Below are 14,429 nucleotides of genomic sequence, written 5' to 3'. Positions count from 1 at the left end.
TTTTTGCGTCTCACCGGACGATGACAAGGAGTGAGAATTTGAAAAGAAACATGAAATGTGATCACATAGCACTATCTAAAGATAACTTTTCTTCATAATCAAGACATTCAACCCTCATCTCATCAAGTACTCCTTTCCTCTCAAACACCAGAAGCAGTAGTAGCAACAGGAAGCATCCCATTACTGCACACACAAGCAGCATTACTCGTAACTGGGGGCCCATTAGTACACCAAGCAGCCGCATCCCAAGGCACCGTCGTCATCGTCGCATTCTTTGCAATGCTCATCGTCTCCGCCTTGACGAAGACCGGAATCACGGCACCGGTAACCAACGAGAAGGATCTGTGGCCCAGTACTCTGAGCAATGAACTAGCCTCACCGCTGTGTGTTGTGATGGAGATGATCGAGGCCTCGGGGGAGGAAGTAAAGATTTCGTCGAGAGCGATCTTGGAGCGATAGTCTTGGGCCGAGGAAGATTCTTCCGTGATGCCATTCCACAATTCATCGGTTTCTGTAAAGGTAGGCTCGATGTTCCAACTAGGAAACAGATTGTGGATGTAGGTTTTGTTGCTGCGGTGATCGCAGGTATGTGTGCTTATCCCCTCTCTAACCAATTCCTTGATTGTAGGCACAAAGTTTGGCAGTCCTAAGCCTGCAAAAGTGTAGTTTGCAGTTTTCAAGCAACGCGTCAAGGGAGATACGTAAAACACCTGCGGAGGAGTGATTTTCTGCGCAGACATCTCGTGGCTCCAGAAAGTATTGGCTTTCAGGGCTTGAGCGATGCCGTTAGGAGTGAGGTCAGCATCTTCCCAGCTGTTGGTCGCATTGCCGGTTTGTTGGCTCCAGTAGCAGTTCCAAGCGGGAGTGCCGTAGTATGTTTGTGCTGCGTTGTGGTAGCCTTCTCCATGACGACCGATAAACAGCAATTTGTAAGCGATGTTAGCGGGAGATTGACTGTTTAGGTAGAAGAGGTAGTTGTTGAAGCGTTGCCATTGGGTTTGTCCTGCGTTGTAGCCAGTGTCGGTGGAGTAGGTCTGGTTAATGAGACCGAAGTTTGTTGCCGTCTAGAGAGTGTTAGCAAGAAGCACGCTAAAATCCTAGCAGCAAAACTCACATAGTCGAAAGTGCTAGGCACAGTACTAGCAAGATCCTGCAGGAAAAATCCAGCCATATTGGTGTAGTTGATATACTCAGTGCCCTGGTTAACAGTAGGCACCGAAGCTGTGGGCATCGCCGTGGAAGCCGTAGGTTCAGAGAACGTCGCAGGCATGGTAACACTTCCCAAAGCCGTGGTACTACTGCCCGAGCTGCTCACAGGAGCATCCTTGATCTTTCTCGCACCTCTGATACCCTTGTTGACAAGAGGCTTGAGGAGTTTGCTCTTCATGTAACAAGCAGTTCCAGACATACTGATATCGATACATCCCTCTGTAGCATCGCAAGCATCGATACAATCACCAATCCTATTGCTGGCAATATTGACAGATCTCAAGTCGCCACCTGCATAGTCAATTCCACATTCAACGACAAAAACAGCTCCGCTTTTGGCGATGAAGATGTTGTTGTTGGCTTCAGGGCAGGTAGGATGGGTCGAGGTAGGTTGTGCCGAAGAGTCTGTGGAGGAAGCAGTTGAGGAGGAGCTGGAAGTGCTGATGGCTTTGGCTTCGCTCAGTGCAAGTAATGAGATGGCAACAGAGGCCAGAGAAATGGGTGCGTACACCATCTTGAGAGTGTGTTGCAACAAGGATGCAAATCGAATGACCTACCTGTGTGTTTGGTGGGGCTAGCTGACCTAGATATACTCTGCCGTGGTTCATAGGATAGGGGATAGAAGAAGACGGCACTGAGCGCCTTCAACAAGATAGCGAATAACATGATGTGCAGTAGACACGCTGTATACTCGCGTGCCCATTTCGTGCCGTGCCACTCACAAAATGCTCGGGTGAAGTCGAGTTAAGAAGGAGGGCTGGGAGATGTGGAGGTGTGTGAAGTGCCGCGGGCCCAATCACAAGCCCCACGTGCCTCCATACCACTTCTTTACGAGATATTAACAACTACGAGAAGAAGCCTCGGATCCACAATCAATCTCGGATCCGTATCGGCAGGGCACAAGAAGCGATTAGGAGAGATATCACTCAGGAACCGAAAGCATAATACGCGCGGATAAATAGACAAGTTTTGTTCATGGCAACGTTGACCATAGACCACGTGAAATGGTCTAGAAACACTCTACCTTCTCCCTCGTCGAGCATGATTCGATCTATTTATGCTCTCGTACCTCAATAAGTTTCCAACGCCCCTCGCGTCGGACCGAAAGAACGCCAGTAATAACAAGCAGCGATGGACAAGAAGAAAAATTATAATGCGCCTCTGAACTGGCTGGCAAATTCAGTTTTACCTCTGGAGAGTTGGACAGGGGCGTAAAACTGCCAAAGATGTCTGAAAAATATACGAAAACACGAGGCATGCTCAGTCAAGAGTGTAGTTGTGACGGGTACGCTCGACATCCTTACGCATGGTCTGGCCAGAGCCTGTGAAGCCCACTGTATAGATGTCAGCAAAGGAACGAGTAATTGAGATGTAGATGAACGTACCTCTTGCTGTAGGAGCTTCACCTGTGCGGAACATGCTCTCTTTCTGTGTAACCTTGGCGGCTTTACCTGTGGATGCCTTTGATTGCCAGGACTTCCAGTTGTTCTTACTGTTCTCGAGTGCCTTGGAGGTCTTCACCTTCTTCGGAGGCTTCTTGTCACCGTCGAGGGGCTTAACCTGATCCTTCTTTGCAGCGCTTGCTAAGGCAGGATTGATGTTGGCCTCGGCAGAGATGACGCCGGGGATCGGCGTGCTGACTGTGGGTGTAGACGGTACGGAGACTGCAGGAGAGCCATCAGCCTTGCGCTTCTGAGAAGTCGAAGATGAAGCCGATGGAAGAGGGCGCAAGTGTTCTTGACGCAATGTTTCAGTGCCCGAGTAGCCCTTGAAGTTGACAGTATAAATAGGAGCGGCCGAAGAGCCAGTGACGGAAATGATACGAGCTTCGTAGAACTGCTTGTCGCCTGCATATTTTGCCAGTACGGTGTCGTTGACCTTGAACGAAATGGGGGCTTTCTTCTCTTCGACTGCAGGAGCGGGTGTTGTTGCCTGCTTGCGGAATGCCGGGTGGTTTTCCTTGCTCCATTTCTCGCTGGGTTGGGCAGATTCCGGTTTGCTGGCAGGCGGTTCTGGTTTGAGAGCGGCGATTTTGGAGTCAACGTCTTGGAGCATGGCGACGATCTCTGCTTTCATGGCGAGGGCGTCTTCCATATCGGGCACCTCGGCGAGCATCTGCTCGACTTCGACAAGCTACGAACTTCAGTCAGAGTGATTCGTGGAAACACCAGGATGGACGACTCACGTTGCGCTCATAGTCGGCGCGTTCTGACTGGAGCTGGGCGAGACTCATCGTGTGTTCAGTAGAGTTCTGTTTGTTGGTCGTGAAGGGGTGGTACCAATCTGCCTTGCGTCTTTCTTAGGGTTCGGCGTCGTATCACTCCAGCAGCACTATCACCTCTCACGATGCGCTTCAATTTGATCAAACAGAAAGTTTGTCACGATTGGTAGACGACTCGGCAGCGCGCAAATGGTGGAGCAGCGGCATTGGCAATGACGATTCACGCACGGGCCTCTCGGTTATGCTTGATCGTGCCTTCTGCAAAGCTGTCACCTTCCTGCTTTCTCTTTGCCCCTCACCAACCATAAACACATCACATCTTCTGTCGAAGCATGATTGTGAAATCATTCATTCGCATATGTTGAGTATGCTGCTAAACTGCTTAGAATCCTCAATCCTTGACGCCTTGCCATACCATGCCTCCGGTTCATGCCCAACAACCAATCCAACGCCTGTCATGCCTAATGTCCAACGCCATGCCAGAAATCCAGGAACTCCATAGGAACGCTCAAGGAACCTTCACAAAAGATACGCCATATCCCAAATCGACTGCCTGTTCCACTGTTGAATCCCCATATCCTTTACCAATTTGTCCATTCTCATTTCGAGCGCTTCGCAAAGCCTTTCGGCATACTTGTCTGACCGTCCACTCGGGTCGACACGGACGTATTCGATCTTGTAGCCACTCTTGCTTTTTGCAGAATACTGCAGACGGAAGCAAGCACTCGCGTCACGATGCCATTCGTTGTATGCATCTTTGTACACCCCGCGTGCAATCTGCACAAGCACCACTGTCTTGATCTTTGCAATCTTTTCGCTGCTCATATTATCCAGCCATCTGGGGACTCCGGTGTTGAAAGAGCTGTAAGGGTATGCAATCGGGGCATCCATAATCGGGCGAGGATGGAAGTTGATCGAGTCGCGGCGTCTGACGACAAAGTCGTTCTTCTGGTAGAAGATGGGTTGACCTTCAAAGCGCGCTAGCCTGCAGCTTCGTAGGAATGCCGGCTCCTTGGCCGAATCTTGACTTGCATGACGGCTTGTGCTCTTGCGCATGACTGCTGATACTCCATCGTTGACGCATGCCAATTCGTATATCATTTCCCGGATCTCATAGGGGAGTTGGAAAATGCGACATTGTTGTTGCGTGTGGATAGTATACTCGTCGATGGTAGGTGGTCGGAGCGGTAGTTCCGCTGTTGTGCTAGTAGTGACCGAGTCGAAGGGGTCTGATACAACGGTATGTGCTGGGGAGGGAGCGGACATCCTCTGGCGTTTGTATCTTGCACCCTCATCTTCAAAGTTATCTGCCCATGGGGCAGCGGTCATGTTGGCTAACATTTGGGCATGAAGGAGCTGAGGAAAAAAGAAAGGACATGCCTCACATCGTGCTGGTCACACGGTCGCATTAAAATACTTCCCCTCAAAGACCGAAAGACATCCTTGGCAGGGACCATTGGGTGAAGGGTTGCGTCTTCCCTGCGCCAATTAGCTATCGTTATCTGAGCAAAGAAATGAGAGTCATGGCCCGGACGGGGTTCTAGAGTTGATAATTGCAACGCGCGGTTCGGAATAGAGGGGTTATGCATAGCGAATCAACTGTGCTGCTCGGTCAAGGTCGGCCAACGAAGCCGAAGGCCGCTTCGGATACGTGCCTGAAAGTGATACGAAGCATGCCCGATAAGCATGGCTAGGGTCGACGAGTTCCGTATCAGGTAGTGCCTCCTTGCTGGTGGCGGCGCATCACCGATAGTCCTAAGCTCACTACTAGAGGAATTCGGACTATCGGTGATAAGAGACAGCCCTACGGGATCCTCGGAGAGCAGAAAATAAGGGTCCAGCCTTCAGAGCGGTTTTAACCAAAGCGGGTCAAACATCGTCGGTGCGGGGGGTCGTGCGTTGAAGCGGACTGGACAAACACGACTCGGGCCTTTGTGTCAACCACCGGATGAGGCTTGGAAAACATTGCAGGGGGCACATTTTGTCTCGTGTTTTCAGGCCATCAAACTTAGCATACCACAATGGCCTTTACCCTGACCTCGTAAGAAATTGCGAGCGAGCGAAATCGGAATCCAGAACTTTGATAAGAAGAATATGCCGGTCGTCCGGGGTGCGCTGTGTACAGAATACACAGCTTTGCGTGCGTCTGTGATTGTGACTCAGAGATACAATCCCTGGCAAGCGAGAGCGAATGCTGGGATTCGTTTGGTCGGAAGAGGCACAGAAGTTTGGAGTGCACCGCGTGTGAGCAATGACTGGTCAGTCTTACGTTGGATCATGTGCCCGTATTTTCCTAAAACAGTCAGGTACCGTGTTGTAGGTGAAGCACCACAACTAGGAATCCTGTCGGGGTTGAACCAGTCACAATACAGAAAGAGCTTTGTCTTCGATAGTCTGGGAGTCCGAGACATAGACGGTGTGGAATCACATGTGCCTATACGAAAGATACATAGGAACAAAAATAGAGACAGGGTTGCAGCAGTAGCAACAGTGGATAGGAGCGAGGCGTCGATCTGAAACAGAAAAGAAAAAAGGAGAACAGAAAAATAAAAATACGGACGGGTAGGGAGATTCTAAAGGCGGAGGGTTGCGGAGTAGAATGCCGTAGAAGACACTAGTCCACGTGCATGAGATGGATGGAAGTGAGTCCGAGCATCCTTGCGACGACGAACTGGGGCGCGAGGAAGGTATCGTTGAGATACTACAATTCAGGGAGGAACGTCGAACACAAAATTGGGCTGAGCAGGGCGAAAGTCGATGAAGCAGATGAAAATTGTCGATGGACGACGAGTTGGGACGAGATTTGGACGAGTCTGGGCAAGGGCGCGGTGGATTTCTAAGCATCACAGGTCTCACGGCGGTAAGAGCCGGGGCAACTGACGAGAGAGCCCTGTCTGCCTGCGGTGTCCACATTCTCACTCCTGCCTAGTCTCTGCCCCTCAACACTTGCTGCTGACTCGATCTTGCAACTCGACATTCGCATCTTTTTTCCTGCAAACAATTGGCGCCAAACACAGACAACTCGCGAGCGCTGGACGGCCATATTACCGATATCGCGGTAGCTTCATAACTGCATCATCCAAAAGTCAAAGCGGCTTTGCCTGGCCGCTGAACTGGTCGATCGCTCAGCCTCAGCACCTTCTCGACACCGCCCGAACCACTTCTTTGGCCCTTTCTTCGAGGCGCACAACAATCGCATCCGCGCCAATTCACCCTTGACCGGCCTTGATCGCATTTGACCGTCCTCTCCGCTCTGGTAACAATCGTACGACTGTGTCAGAAATGGCGGGGCAGACGACCGGCAACCAGCCTTTCAACCCATATCTTTCCAACGCACAGCAGGAATTGCTTCTCGCCGCATTGGCTTCAAACAACACCAATCGCGACAAACCAAAGCCTTCTATCGACATGAATCCTCTCGACTTTGACGACACTAGCCCTTATCTTGAGTATCTGGACGGCGATACTAGCTTTGATTTCGACCCTTCCGATCTTGGCGGTCAACACATGTTCGACAACTTGGGTAGCAATGCTAGTCACAAGTCCGACTCGACTGATGGCGACAAGCCCGACAAGCGCAAGAGTCCGGAAGAGGATTCGCCAGAAGACGAGGTAGACGCCAAAAGAAGAGAAGGTGAACCGAAGGAAGCCAAGAAGCCTGGCAGAAAACCTCTAACCTCGGAACCTACTACTGTAAGTAACCTTTTCGTGTACTGCTCCAATGCTATGGAGCTGACAGTGTTAAAGAAACGCAAGGCTCAGAACAGAGCTGCCCAACGTGCTTTCAGAGAACGTAAAGAAAAGCACCTGAAAGACCTCGAGACCAAGGTAGAGGCTCTTAGCAAAGCTCAAGAACAGGACAAGCATGAGAATGGTCTACTCCGTGCTCAGGTCCAGCGCCTGCAGGCCGAACTCGGCGAGTACAAGAAGAGAATGTCTTTCGCTACTGGAGGCATTGCCGCACACTCACCCCCTTCAGCTGCTCGCGTCGCATCGAGAAGCAACAGCAACTCTCAGACCGACTTCCAGTTCGACTTTCCCAAGTTCGGTGCACTTCCCGGCAACCAACTTTTCGGAAACAACATCCAGTCTAGCCGCGAAAAGATCGCTAGCCCTTCTACCGTTCCTGCTGCCTCTCTATCGAGGTCAAACAGCTTGGGTAGAAACCCAAGCCCTGGCACCCAGGTCAGTAACCACCAGATGAGCTCAGGCCACAACTCCAGAAGTGGCAGCATGAACAAGGGAACCAACAGTCCTCTTGCTCAAGTATCAGCTGCTGGCACCGGTTACGGCGACTTGTTCAGCCCGTCTGCTCTTGGAAACGTCAACAATGACTTCCTCTTGCAAAATCCTACCAACAACAATCACGCGTTCGCTCAGTACGCCGACAATGGTACCGACAGTACTAGTGGTATCTCGAGAGTCTTCAGATTCAACAGCGGCTCTGGTTCTGGCTCTGGCTCTGGCACAAACTCTAACCAGTCGCCATCCGTGCCTTCCCTGACACACTACAACGCCAACTCGTGTAACACATCTTCCTGCGGGACTTCTCCAGAATCTGCAAACTCTCCTCCCTCCGATGTCAACAAGTCTGGCGTCAACGACTTCAACGACATATATTCTCTCAAGCCCGTCACTTCTCAAAGTAAGCTAGCGAATATTGAGACCTCTCTGCCCATATCTAACACATTCTCAGAACCAGCTCAGAACGGCGCAATGACCAACGCCTCAACACCCGGCTTCGACTGGCTTGCTACACAGAACGGTGGTCAATTCGATCCTGTTCTCTTTGGTGATTACCGCGAGAGTCAGGATGCTATTGTCGGCGATGGTGACTTCAATAGCGGTTTCTTCGAGGCCGCCTTCCCTTATGATCTGAACACGTCCTTCCCCGTGACCGACTTCTCCTCACCCAAGACCGCCCAGCAGAACTCGGCTAGCGCAAACTTGCTTGCAGAGGTTGAGAAGTGTCGCGAGGGTGGTGATGATGACATCTACTTGCCAAAACAGGAACCTGCACAGCAAATCCAGCCGAGCCAGAGTGAGATGAGCTTGAAGTCAGCCGAGCAGATGCTTAATTGCAACACGATTTGGTGCGTCAATCTCCTTAACAACAATGTTTACATCGACACTGACATCTCATTAAGGTCGCAACTGCAATCCAACCAGGACTTCAAGGAGGGCAAGTTCGATCTCGACAACCTCTGTGCTGAGCTTCGTGCCAAGGCAAAGTGCTCAGAATCTGGCGTAACCGTGCCATCGGAATATGTGGATGCCGCCTTCAAGAAGCTGTCCGGTACCAATGAACAGCCTCCTCTTGACGCTTATCATGCCACACACAACCAGAAGGGCATTGACTATCTTTTCAATCAATACTCTGTTGACGAAGCACTCAAGAAGTTAGCAGGCCAACGATGATGGCCCAAAAACAACTTTGGCCAGAAAAACTTTACGTACGACATGACGGATGGGTAAAGGAATAAACAGCCTTCGGGCTTTGGAGAGGGAATTTGGAATGGTGGACTTTGTTTTCTGGGAATTACCCCTTTGCCTTTATGTTGGCAGGATCTCTCCTCAATCATGTTTTGAGAAACGATCGATCGGCGCAGATGTTCGGACAAGCGTTGTCAATTTGTTTTTTGCTACCATTGGTCAAGTCAGATGCCAAAGTAGCCTCTAGGACCACACATTCATTATTGATCTCTAGTAACATGATTGATCATACATACATCATTCAGCTATCCCACTTTCTTCCAATTGCAAACCCGTGAAAACTGCGAAGTAACATCTAAGTTCTGGCCTGTTTGCCCTTTAGTCATTAGCTCAGCATGACTCTTTCCCTCATCAGCTCAGCAAGGACTGGACCAGTGCTTCGTCGGCTGTGATCAGCCGAAGTCCAGAAAGCATGGACAAACTCGAGTGCTGAAACACGAAGGAATTGGGCAATCTGGGGAAACAAGTTTCAGAACAAGCTTCTGCATCGACCTCATCAAGATTCCACCTTCAGTCCCTGAATTTTGAGCATTATTCTGGTGAGCGCTTATATCTTCTAGGAGGCCTGATACATCTGGTCTCAGTGTCTGACCGCTCAGAATGGATGACTCTCCAGTGCATATGCGAGTCAGTCTGCGCGTCATCTTTTCTCGTCCGAGATTTAATCTACCAGATCGATTTGCTGTACGCGAGATTCACATCTCATGACTGTGGGCACGGCAGACCAATCTGTTGAGCTATGGTGTCGATTGAATGCAGCAAAGTGCAGCAAAGCGAAGAGAGCCGTATGCGCCGTCGGCGGCCGTTCAGAGCTCAAAATATTTCGTGCATGCAGCACGACACGTCCGGGAGGATGATCGACCACGGCCGCTTGCCGGACAGGCCACGAATGCATGACTTTGGGTTAGCGTGCCTTCCTAATCTTGAACTATGGATTTAATTTTCCCGACTCGTTGTTTCGACTACCTAAGTTTTATGCTGTCAATGAACCATCTGCCTTGAACTGGCCTCAAGCATGGGACTTGGTTGTTTCGTCGACTCCGTAGGAATGGGGCCTGGGTTAGGCGCTCCACGATGCCCTCACCACGTTTTTGACAGGTGCTTAGTGGCAAAGGAACAGAACAGTTGAGTAGGAAGATCTCTGGGCATTTGTTATATTTACTCGCTGCCCTGCTTTGCTATGTGGCGATTTTCAACCTGCTCGCGCACCACTCGCACCCTCTTCAAAATGAAGTCTACAACTATCCTTCTCTCTACTGCATTCGCATTGCAAGCAAGCGCAGCACCCACACACTACCAACCACCACACATCCTCAATGCTACAGTATCACCACACAACAGCACTGCTTTCACCCCGCCCCCACCATCATCATGTCTTGCAAAACTAGAAGGCGCTCTCGAGGATCTCACCAGTTCAACCATATCAATTCTTCTCGGCTCCTCCACAACAATGCTCGGGTATGCATTCTGTGGCCTCACCATGCCAGCAGAGTCATGGGAGACATGCACAGACTTTGCCGTCATCGGAGGCAGCGTTGTTGGTCTTTCACATCTGGCAATCTGGAAATTTCCTCAGCTTCTTGATGATTTGAATCTTTACGATTCTACGGTCAGACCGTGGGAAAGTGCTTCTGAGGCTTGGGGAGAGAACGATGGCCCTGATGCTAAAGTTGAGGTTAAGCCTCGTTTGGAGGTTGTAAATGCGCAATTTGGTGCTTGGCCTTGAGACCATATGCCTTGCAGCCACCATGCACCTCTCCACCTGGCAGAATTCTTCTGCTGCCACTTCACCGAGGAGCAATCGCGGATCTTCTCCTACAAACTGCTTCACGAGCTTCTGTGGCACCGGTTGCCGCGACCCGATAATGATCCAAGCCATCAACCAAAGCCACAACCATCTGGAGCATACCAAATCCTCCATTATGCAGCTCACACTGCAAGCTTCCCACCACAAAGCCGAAAACTCTCCCGGCGAGAATTAGCCCAGCAATCATGAACAAACACGACTCCATTCACTCTACCCACGACCTCAAATCATCCAGCTGGCTGGCCCGCAAAGCTTTCAGGCTCACCAAAAGTTCCTGCTCGACGCACGACTATCACTCTCATTCGAAATATACCTTTGCTTTGTTCGATTAAAAAGCGTTATGTCATGTTACGATACCCACGATAGTTATTCACTCTCTCAGATAGTCTGCACAGAAGATCAGTCCCTGCAATCAAAAGCTAATTGAGCCTTTTTTGTCAAGAAGATGCTTGTATATCTCCCTCTCTTTTCTCCTAGCTTGTGTGCATGGGCAGCGGAGTCGCAGTTTGTACTCGAAACGCTGGAAGGCGCGAAGAACCTCATTTACAAAACCAGTTTTGTTGACCACCATCTTCACATCATCAACATCTTGTACTGCACTCAACTAGGATGCAACAATCATTGAACATTGCAATTGCAGCCCTCGGACCGACAACCACAACTGAATTCCACAACATCCGTTCTCGCGACCAAGCACCGCCCTTGGGAAAACCCCGATAGTTATTCCAGCATCGTCGACACTCATCTATCTCCGCCAGACAATGTCAGCAACAGAACACGACTCTAGTGACAATGGTTGATTCTTCTCCAATAAATCTGTTTCCACTCGCATTCATGGAGCAGAATTTCGAGATTTGGTTCTCTGTGCTGTTGCTCAGCCGCATCCGGTCGAGCTCACTTGCGTACAAGAGCAGGCTTTACTTGCATTGTGCTCACAACTGACCCCTTCAAGACCGTGCCAGCTGGCTTCCATTGTTCCCATGACCAGACTCAACACTATCCTGTCTTCACCACAGTACTTCAATACGACGACAGCATGGACGATGCAGACATTGATATGGGCAGCCTCGAACTCGAGAATCCGTGGCTGCCATATGGCATTCCATATCCACCTCCTCTGCCGGACAAGCTGAGGTTGAAAGGCCAGAGCAACGAACAAGATCCGGATTGGGCAAAACATGCGTATCACTATGGTGCTAGAGACGACCTTTGGGGAGAGGGTTTCGAAGTGCGGGCTTTCAACTACGATGATCCACTAGGCAAGGGCAGGCATCACAAAGACGATTGGAATGTAGAATACACGCTGGGACCTGCAAATCCTTGGTTATTCTGGGACCCGATAAGCACAAAGTGGGGCCTCCAAGTTCTAGAGCGAGCTGGGTTCATCAATCTCCAGGCGGATGTTCGAAACAACGCATCTGCGGAGCCCAAAGGCCGGTTCTTCGACAAGAGGCCTTCGAATTGGCGAGACGATCTCGTCCATCCAGTTTTCAGGAAGGATATGTGGCGAAACATCACTGAATCTGAATGGGACGCCCTCAGACCAGCTTCTCTTTTAGCGAGTGCACTCCTCGACGACCCTACTACACTTTGTATCTTCCATGCGATCTCGGAAGTTTCAAACCATCTCGTTGGACAGGATCCGAAACTCGAGCTGTACAAGAAAGTTCGAGTTCCAGTCACCCTGACGGATGCTGAGCAGCAGTCAACCTTTCAGAAGATCTGTGATATGCGACAATGGACCAGTCTCCACTGGGAAGATGCTGCCATAATGGCGAGGAAGGCTACTGGTCCTTCTCTCGGAGTGACAACTGCATTCGACATAGAAGCCTCAGCCCCGTAAGTTTTCAGCCGCGCGAAGTCCATGTTTTTTTCTTGAGGTGACCACTGACAAAAGCCTAGTTATACTCGTCGGAGTAAAATCACTATACTCCGCTCGTACTGCGAAGTTTTAATGCAACATCAAAATAAGGACAAGAGCTACGATTACCAAAACTTCTACAAAAGCGTACTTTGGAAGGCTGGCATACCAAATAGTCGCAAGCCCGAAGGGCTCTCGAAGAATCTCGAATCAGCATTCTTACGCACTACTTTCAAGCTCGCAAGCACTCTGCTACACGAACTTGCACATGCCTTCTGTTTCGCTTATTATGAAAGAGTGTCTCGTGGGACGCCTATAGAGCCTTGGGTTGGAGACAATCGAGACAACGAATTTGGCCACGCTATGGAACGCCATGTCCTTGGGGGAATACCTTATACCAACTACTTCGAGGATCCTAAAGGACCGGATGAGGAGCAAGGTTTGCTATTAAGTGCTTATGCGCCTTTCGGGATCCATTTCACCGAGAAGTATCGCCAGTGGGACATGTCTAATTATACGAATAACCAGCATCTGGTCAAAGACTCTGAGAAGGATTTCAAATCGCCCTGGGTTTTCTATCCGTTGGCGCAACAACAGATTTATGATTACTTCAACACGAAGATGTGGACTGAGGATGTACCTAGATACGGTCTGGATAAAGTCAAGTTCACCAAGATGAAACAATGGGCGGCGTCCAAGGTGCCTGGGCCTGATCCTAATAATCCCTACCATAAATATACCATCAGATGAGTTGGACAAGTATAGTGATTACAATTCCACCTGCCTAATACGTACATCGAGTACAAGCTTTAAATAGATCGGTTGTATTGCAAAAACAAAGTCCGGCATGTCTAGCACAAGCAGTTAATCCCTCTCATCAGCAAGATATAGAAGATCTCATAGAAGCGATAGTGTGTTCGGCCTGGCGGAAATCATTGTGATCGTTGCTCTGAACTCATACAACCTCAGCACAAAACATATGTGATCACAAAATATGAGATTTCTCGAAGCCGAATGCAATGTAAGCCCGACCTCTCCGCTAGAACATGACTGCGAGAATCTTGCATGCAGCCTCCATCTCAACAGGAATGCTTTCTCAATCTTCCATACCCATAAGAAGCAGTCTCATTCAAGCCTTAAAGTAACGAGAAGCGAGGTGCCTCCATCACACCAACCCCATCCAACCCAGAACAGCCGCGAGCCCATTAATCACAGCAAGTCCAGCAGCAAATCCCACACCATCTACTCCCCTCGCCGGCGCGCCATTCAACACAAGCACAAGCCCACAAGGCGCCGCCGCCGTCGCAGGCAAATTATCACCTTTCGCATACAACGTACTACAAATCGTCTTCGGTGCACCCGTCACATACTCCGTCTGCCTCTCCGTAGTTGTCGTCGTGACAGTCACCACAGGCCCCACATACCCCGTTTGCGTTTCCCCTCCTGACGCTGTCCACCACGTCGTTGCGGTCGCAGAAGGGATATACACGGTTGTATAAGGTAACTCTGGTTCGCCGCTGCAAACGGCATTGTCGGCACAACATCCGATGTGGTTTTCAGGACCTCCATATGCGCAATAAGTGCCAGCACCACAGCAATAGTTTGGACCGGAGATGGATTGGCAGTTTATGTATGCGTAGAGAGGACAGATTCCTGAGGAAGATTGGAGGAGGACGGCAGGGGACCAGCCGTAGGCGTTGGAGCGCGGAGTAAAGGGTTGGTCTGAAGTGACATTGAGGGTTTGGGCGAGAGCAGTTGTGAGAAACAGCGCGGCGAGGAGAAGTTGGCGAGCCATTGTTGTTGTGGATGTGACGTGGTTTTGTTGTTGGCGTGTTTGA

The 14,429-nt window shown here is 50.2% G+C and overlaps 8 protein-coding genes across 8 annotated transcripts; 4 read left to right on the top strand and 4 right to left on the bottom strand.

The window, feature by feature from the left end:
• Positions 1-140: 140 nt before the first annotated feature.
• M437DRAFT_58447 (putative GPI anchored protein) lies at positions 141-1,387 on the bottom strand (the record flags this gene model as incomplete). Its single annotated transcript, XM_041023402.1, has 2 exons — positions 141-1,064; positions 1,115-1,387. The coding sequence occupies 2 exons, from the start codon at positions 1,385-1,387 to the stop codon at positions 141-143; spliced, it is 1,197 nt and encodes a 398-aa protein (XP_040875874.1).
• A 1,082-nt stretch (positions 1,388-2,469) lies between these two features.
• M437DRAFT_69524 (uncharacterized protein) lies at positions 2,470-3,442 on the bottom strand (the record flags this gene model as incomplete). The annotated part of the gene is made up of 3 exons (XM_041025296.1): positions 2,470-2,543; positions 2,595-3,342; positions 3,395-3,442. 3 exons carry the CDS (start codon positions 3,440-3,442, stop codon positions 2,470-2,472), a joined length of 870 nt encoding a protein of 289 aa, XP_040875873.1.
• A 507-nt stretch (positions 3,443-3,949) lies between these two features.
• On the bottom strand, positions 3,950-4,771 carry M437DRAFT_58408 (uncharacterized protein; the record flags this gene model as incomplete). The annotated part of the gene is made up of 1 exon (XM_041023396.1): positions 3,950-4,771. The coding sequence occupies one exon, from the start codon at positions 4,769-4,771 to the stop codon at positions 3,950-3,952; it is 822 nt and encodes a 273-aa protein (XP_040875872.1).
• Positions 4,772-6,712: 1,941 nt separating this feature from the next.
• On the top strand, positions 6,713-8,848 carry M437DRAFT_88117 (PAP1-domain-containing protein; the record flags this gene model as incomplete). The annotated part of the gene is made up of 4 exons (XM_041028764.1): positions 6,713-7,123; positions 7,178-8,075; positions 8,127-8,523; positions 8,578-8,848. 4 exons carry the CDS (start codon positions 6,713-6,715, stop codon positions 8,846-8,848), a joined length of 1,977 nt encoding a protein of 658 aa, XP_040875871.1.
• Positions 8,849-10,151: 1,303 nt separating this feature from the next.
• Positions 10,152-10,649, top strand: M437DRAFT_69521 (uncharacterized protein; the record flags this gene model as incomplete). The annotated part of the gene is made up of 1 exon (XM_041025295.1): positions 10,152-10,649. The coding sequence occupies one exon, from the start codon at positions 10,152-10,154 to the stop codon at positions 10,647-10,649; it is 498 nt and encodes a 165-aa protein (XP_040875870.1).
• Positions 10,650-11,757: 1,108 nt separating this feature from the next.
• Positions 11,758-12,573, top strand: M437DRAFT_58496 (uncharacterized protein; the record flags this gene model as incomplete). Its single annotated transcript, XM_041023408.1, has 1 exon — positions 11,758-12,573. A coding segment is annotated over one exon (816 nt), but the record flags the coding sequence as incomplete, so codon positions are not given.
• Positions 12,574-12,810: 237 nt separating this feature from the next.
• On the top strand, positions 12,811-13,311 carry M437DRAFT_35700 (uncharacterized protein; the record flags this gene model as incomplete). Its single annotated transcript, XM_041019317.1, has 1 exon — positions 12,811-13,311. A coding segment is annotated over one exon (501 nt), but the record flags the coding sequence as incomplete, so codon positions are not given.
• A 445-nt stretch (positions 13,312-13,756) lies between these two features.
• Positions 13,757-14,386, bottom strand: M437DRAFT_69519 (uncharacterized protein; the record flags this gene model as incomplete). The annotated part of the gene is made up of 1 exon (XM_041025294.1): positions 13,757-14,386. The coding sequence occupies one exon, from the start codon at positions 14,384-14,386 to the stop codon at positions 13,757-13,759; it is 630 nt and encodes a 209-aa protein (XP_040875867.1).
• Positions 14,387-14,429: the final 43 nt, after the last annotated feature.

The sequence above is a fragment of the Aureobasidium melanogenum genome (assembly GCF_000721775.1).
Source record: "Aureobasidium melanogenum CBS 110374 unplaced genomic scaffold scaffold_28, whole genome shotgun sequence".
In the NCBI taxonomy this organism is placed as follows: domain Eukaryota; kingdom Fungi; phylum Ascomycota; class Dothideomycetes; order Dothideales; family Saccotheciaceae; genus Aureobasidium; species Aureobasidium melanogenum.
This window is presented reverse-complemented; position numbering and strand designations above follow the sequence as displayed.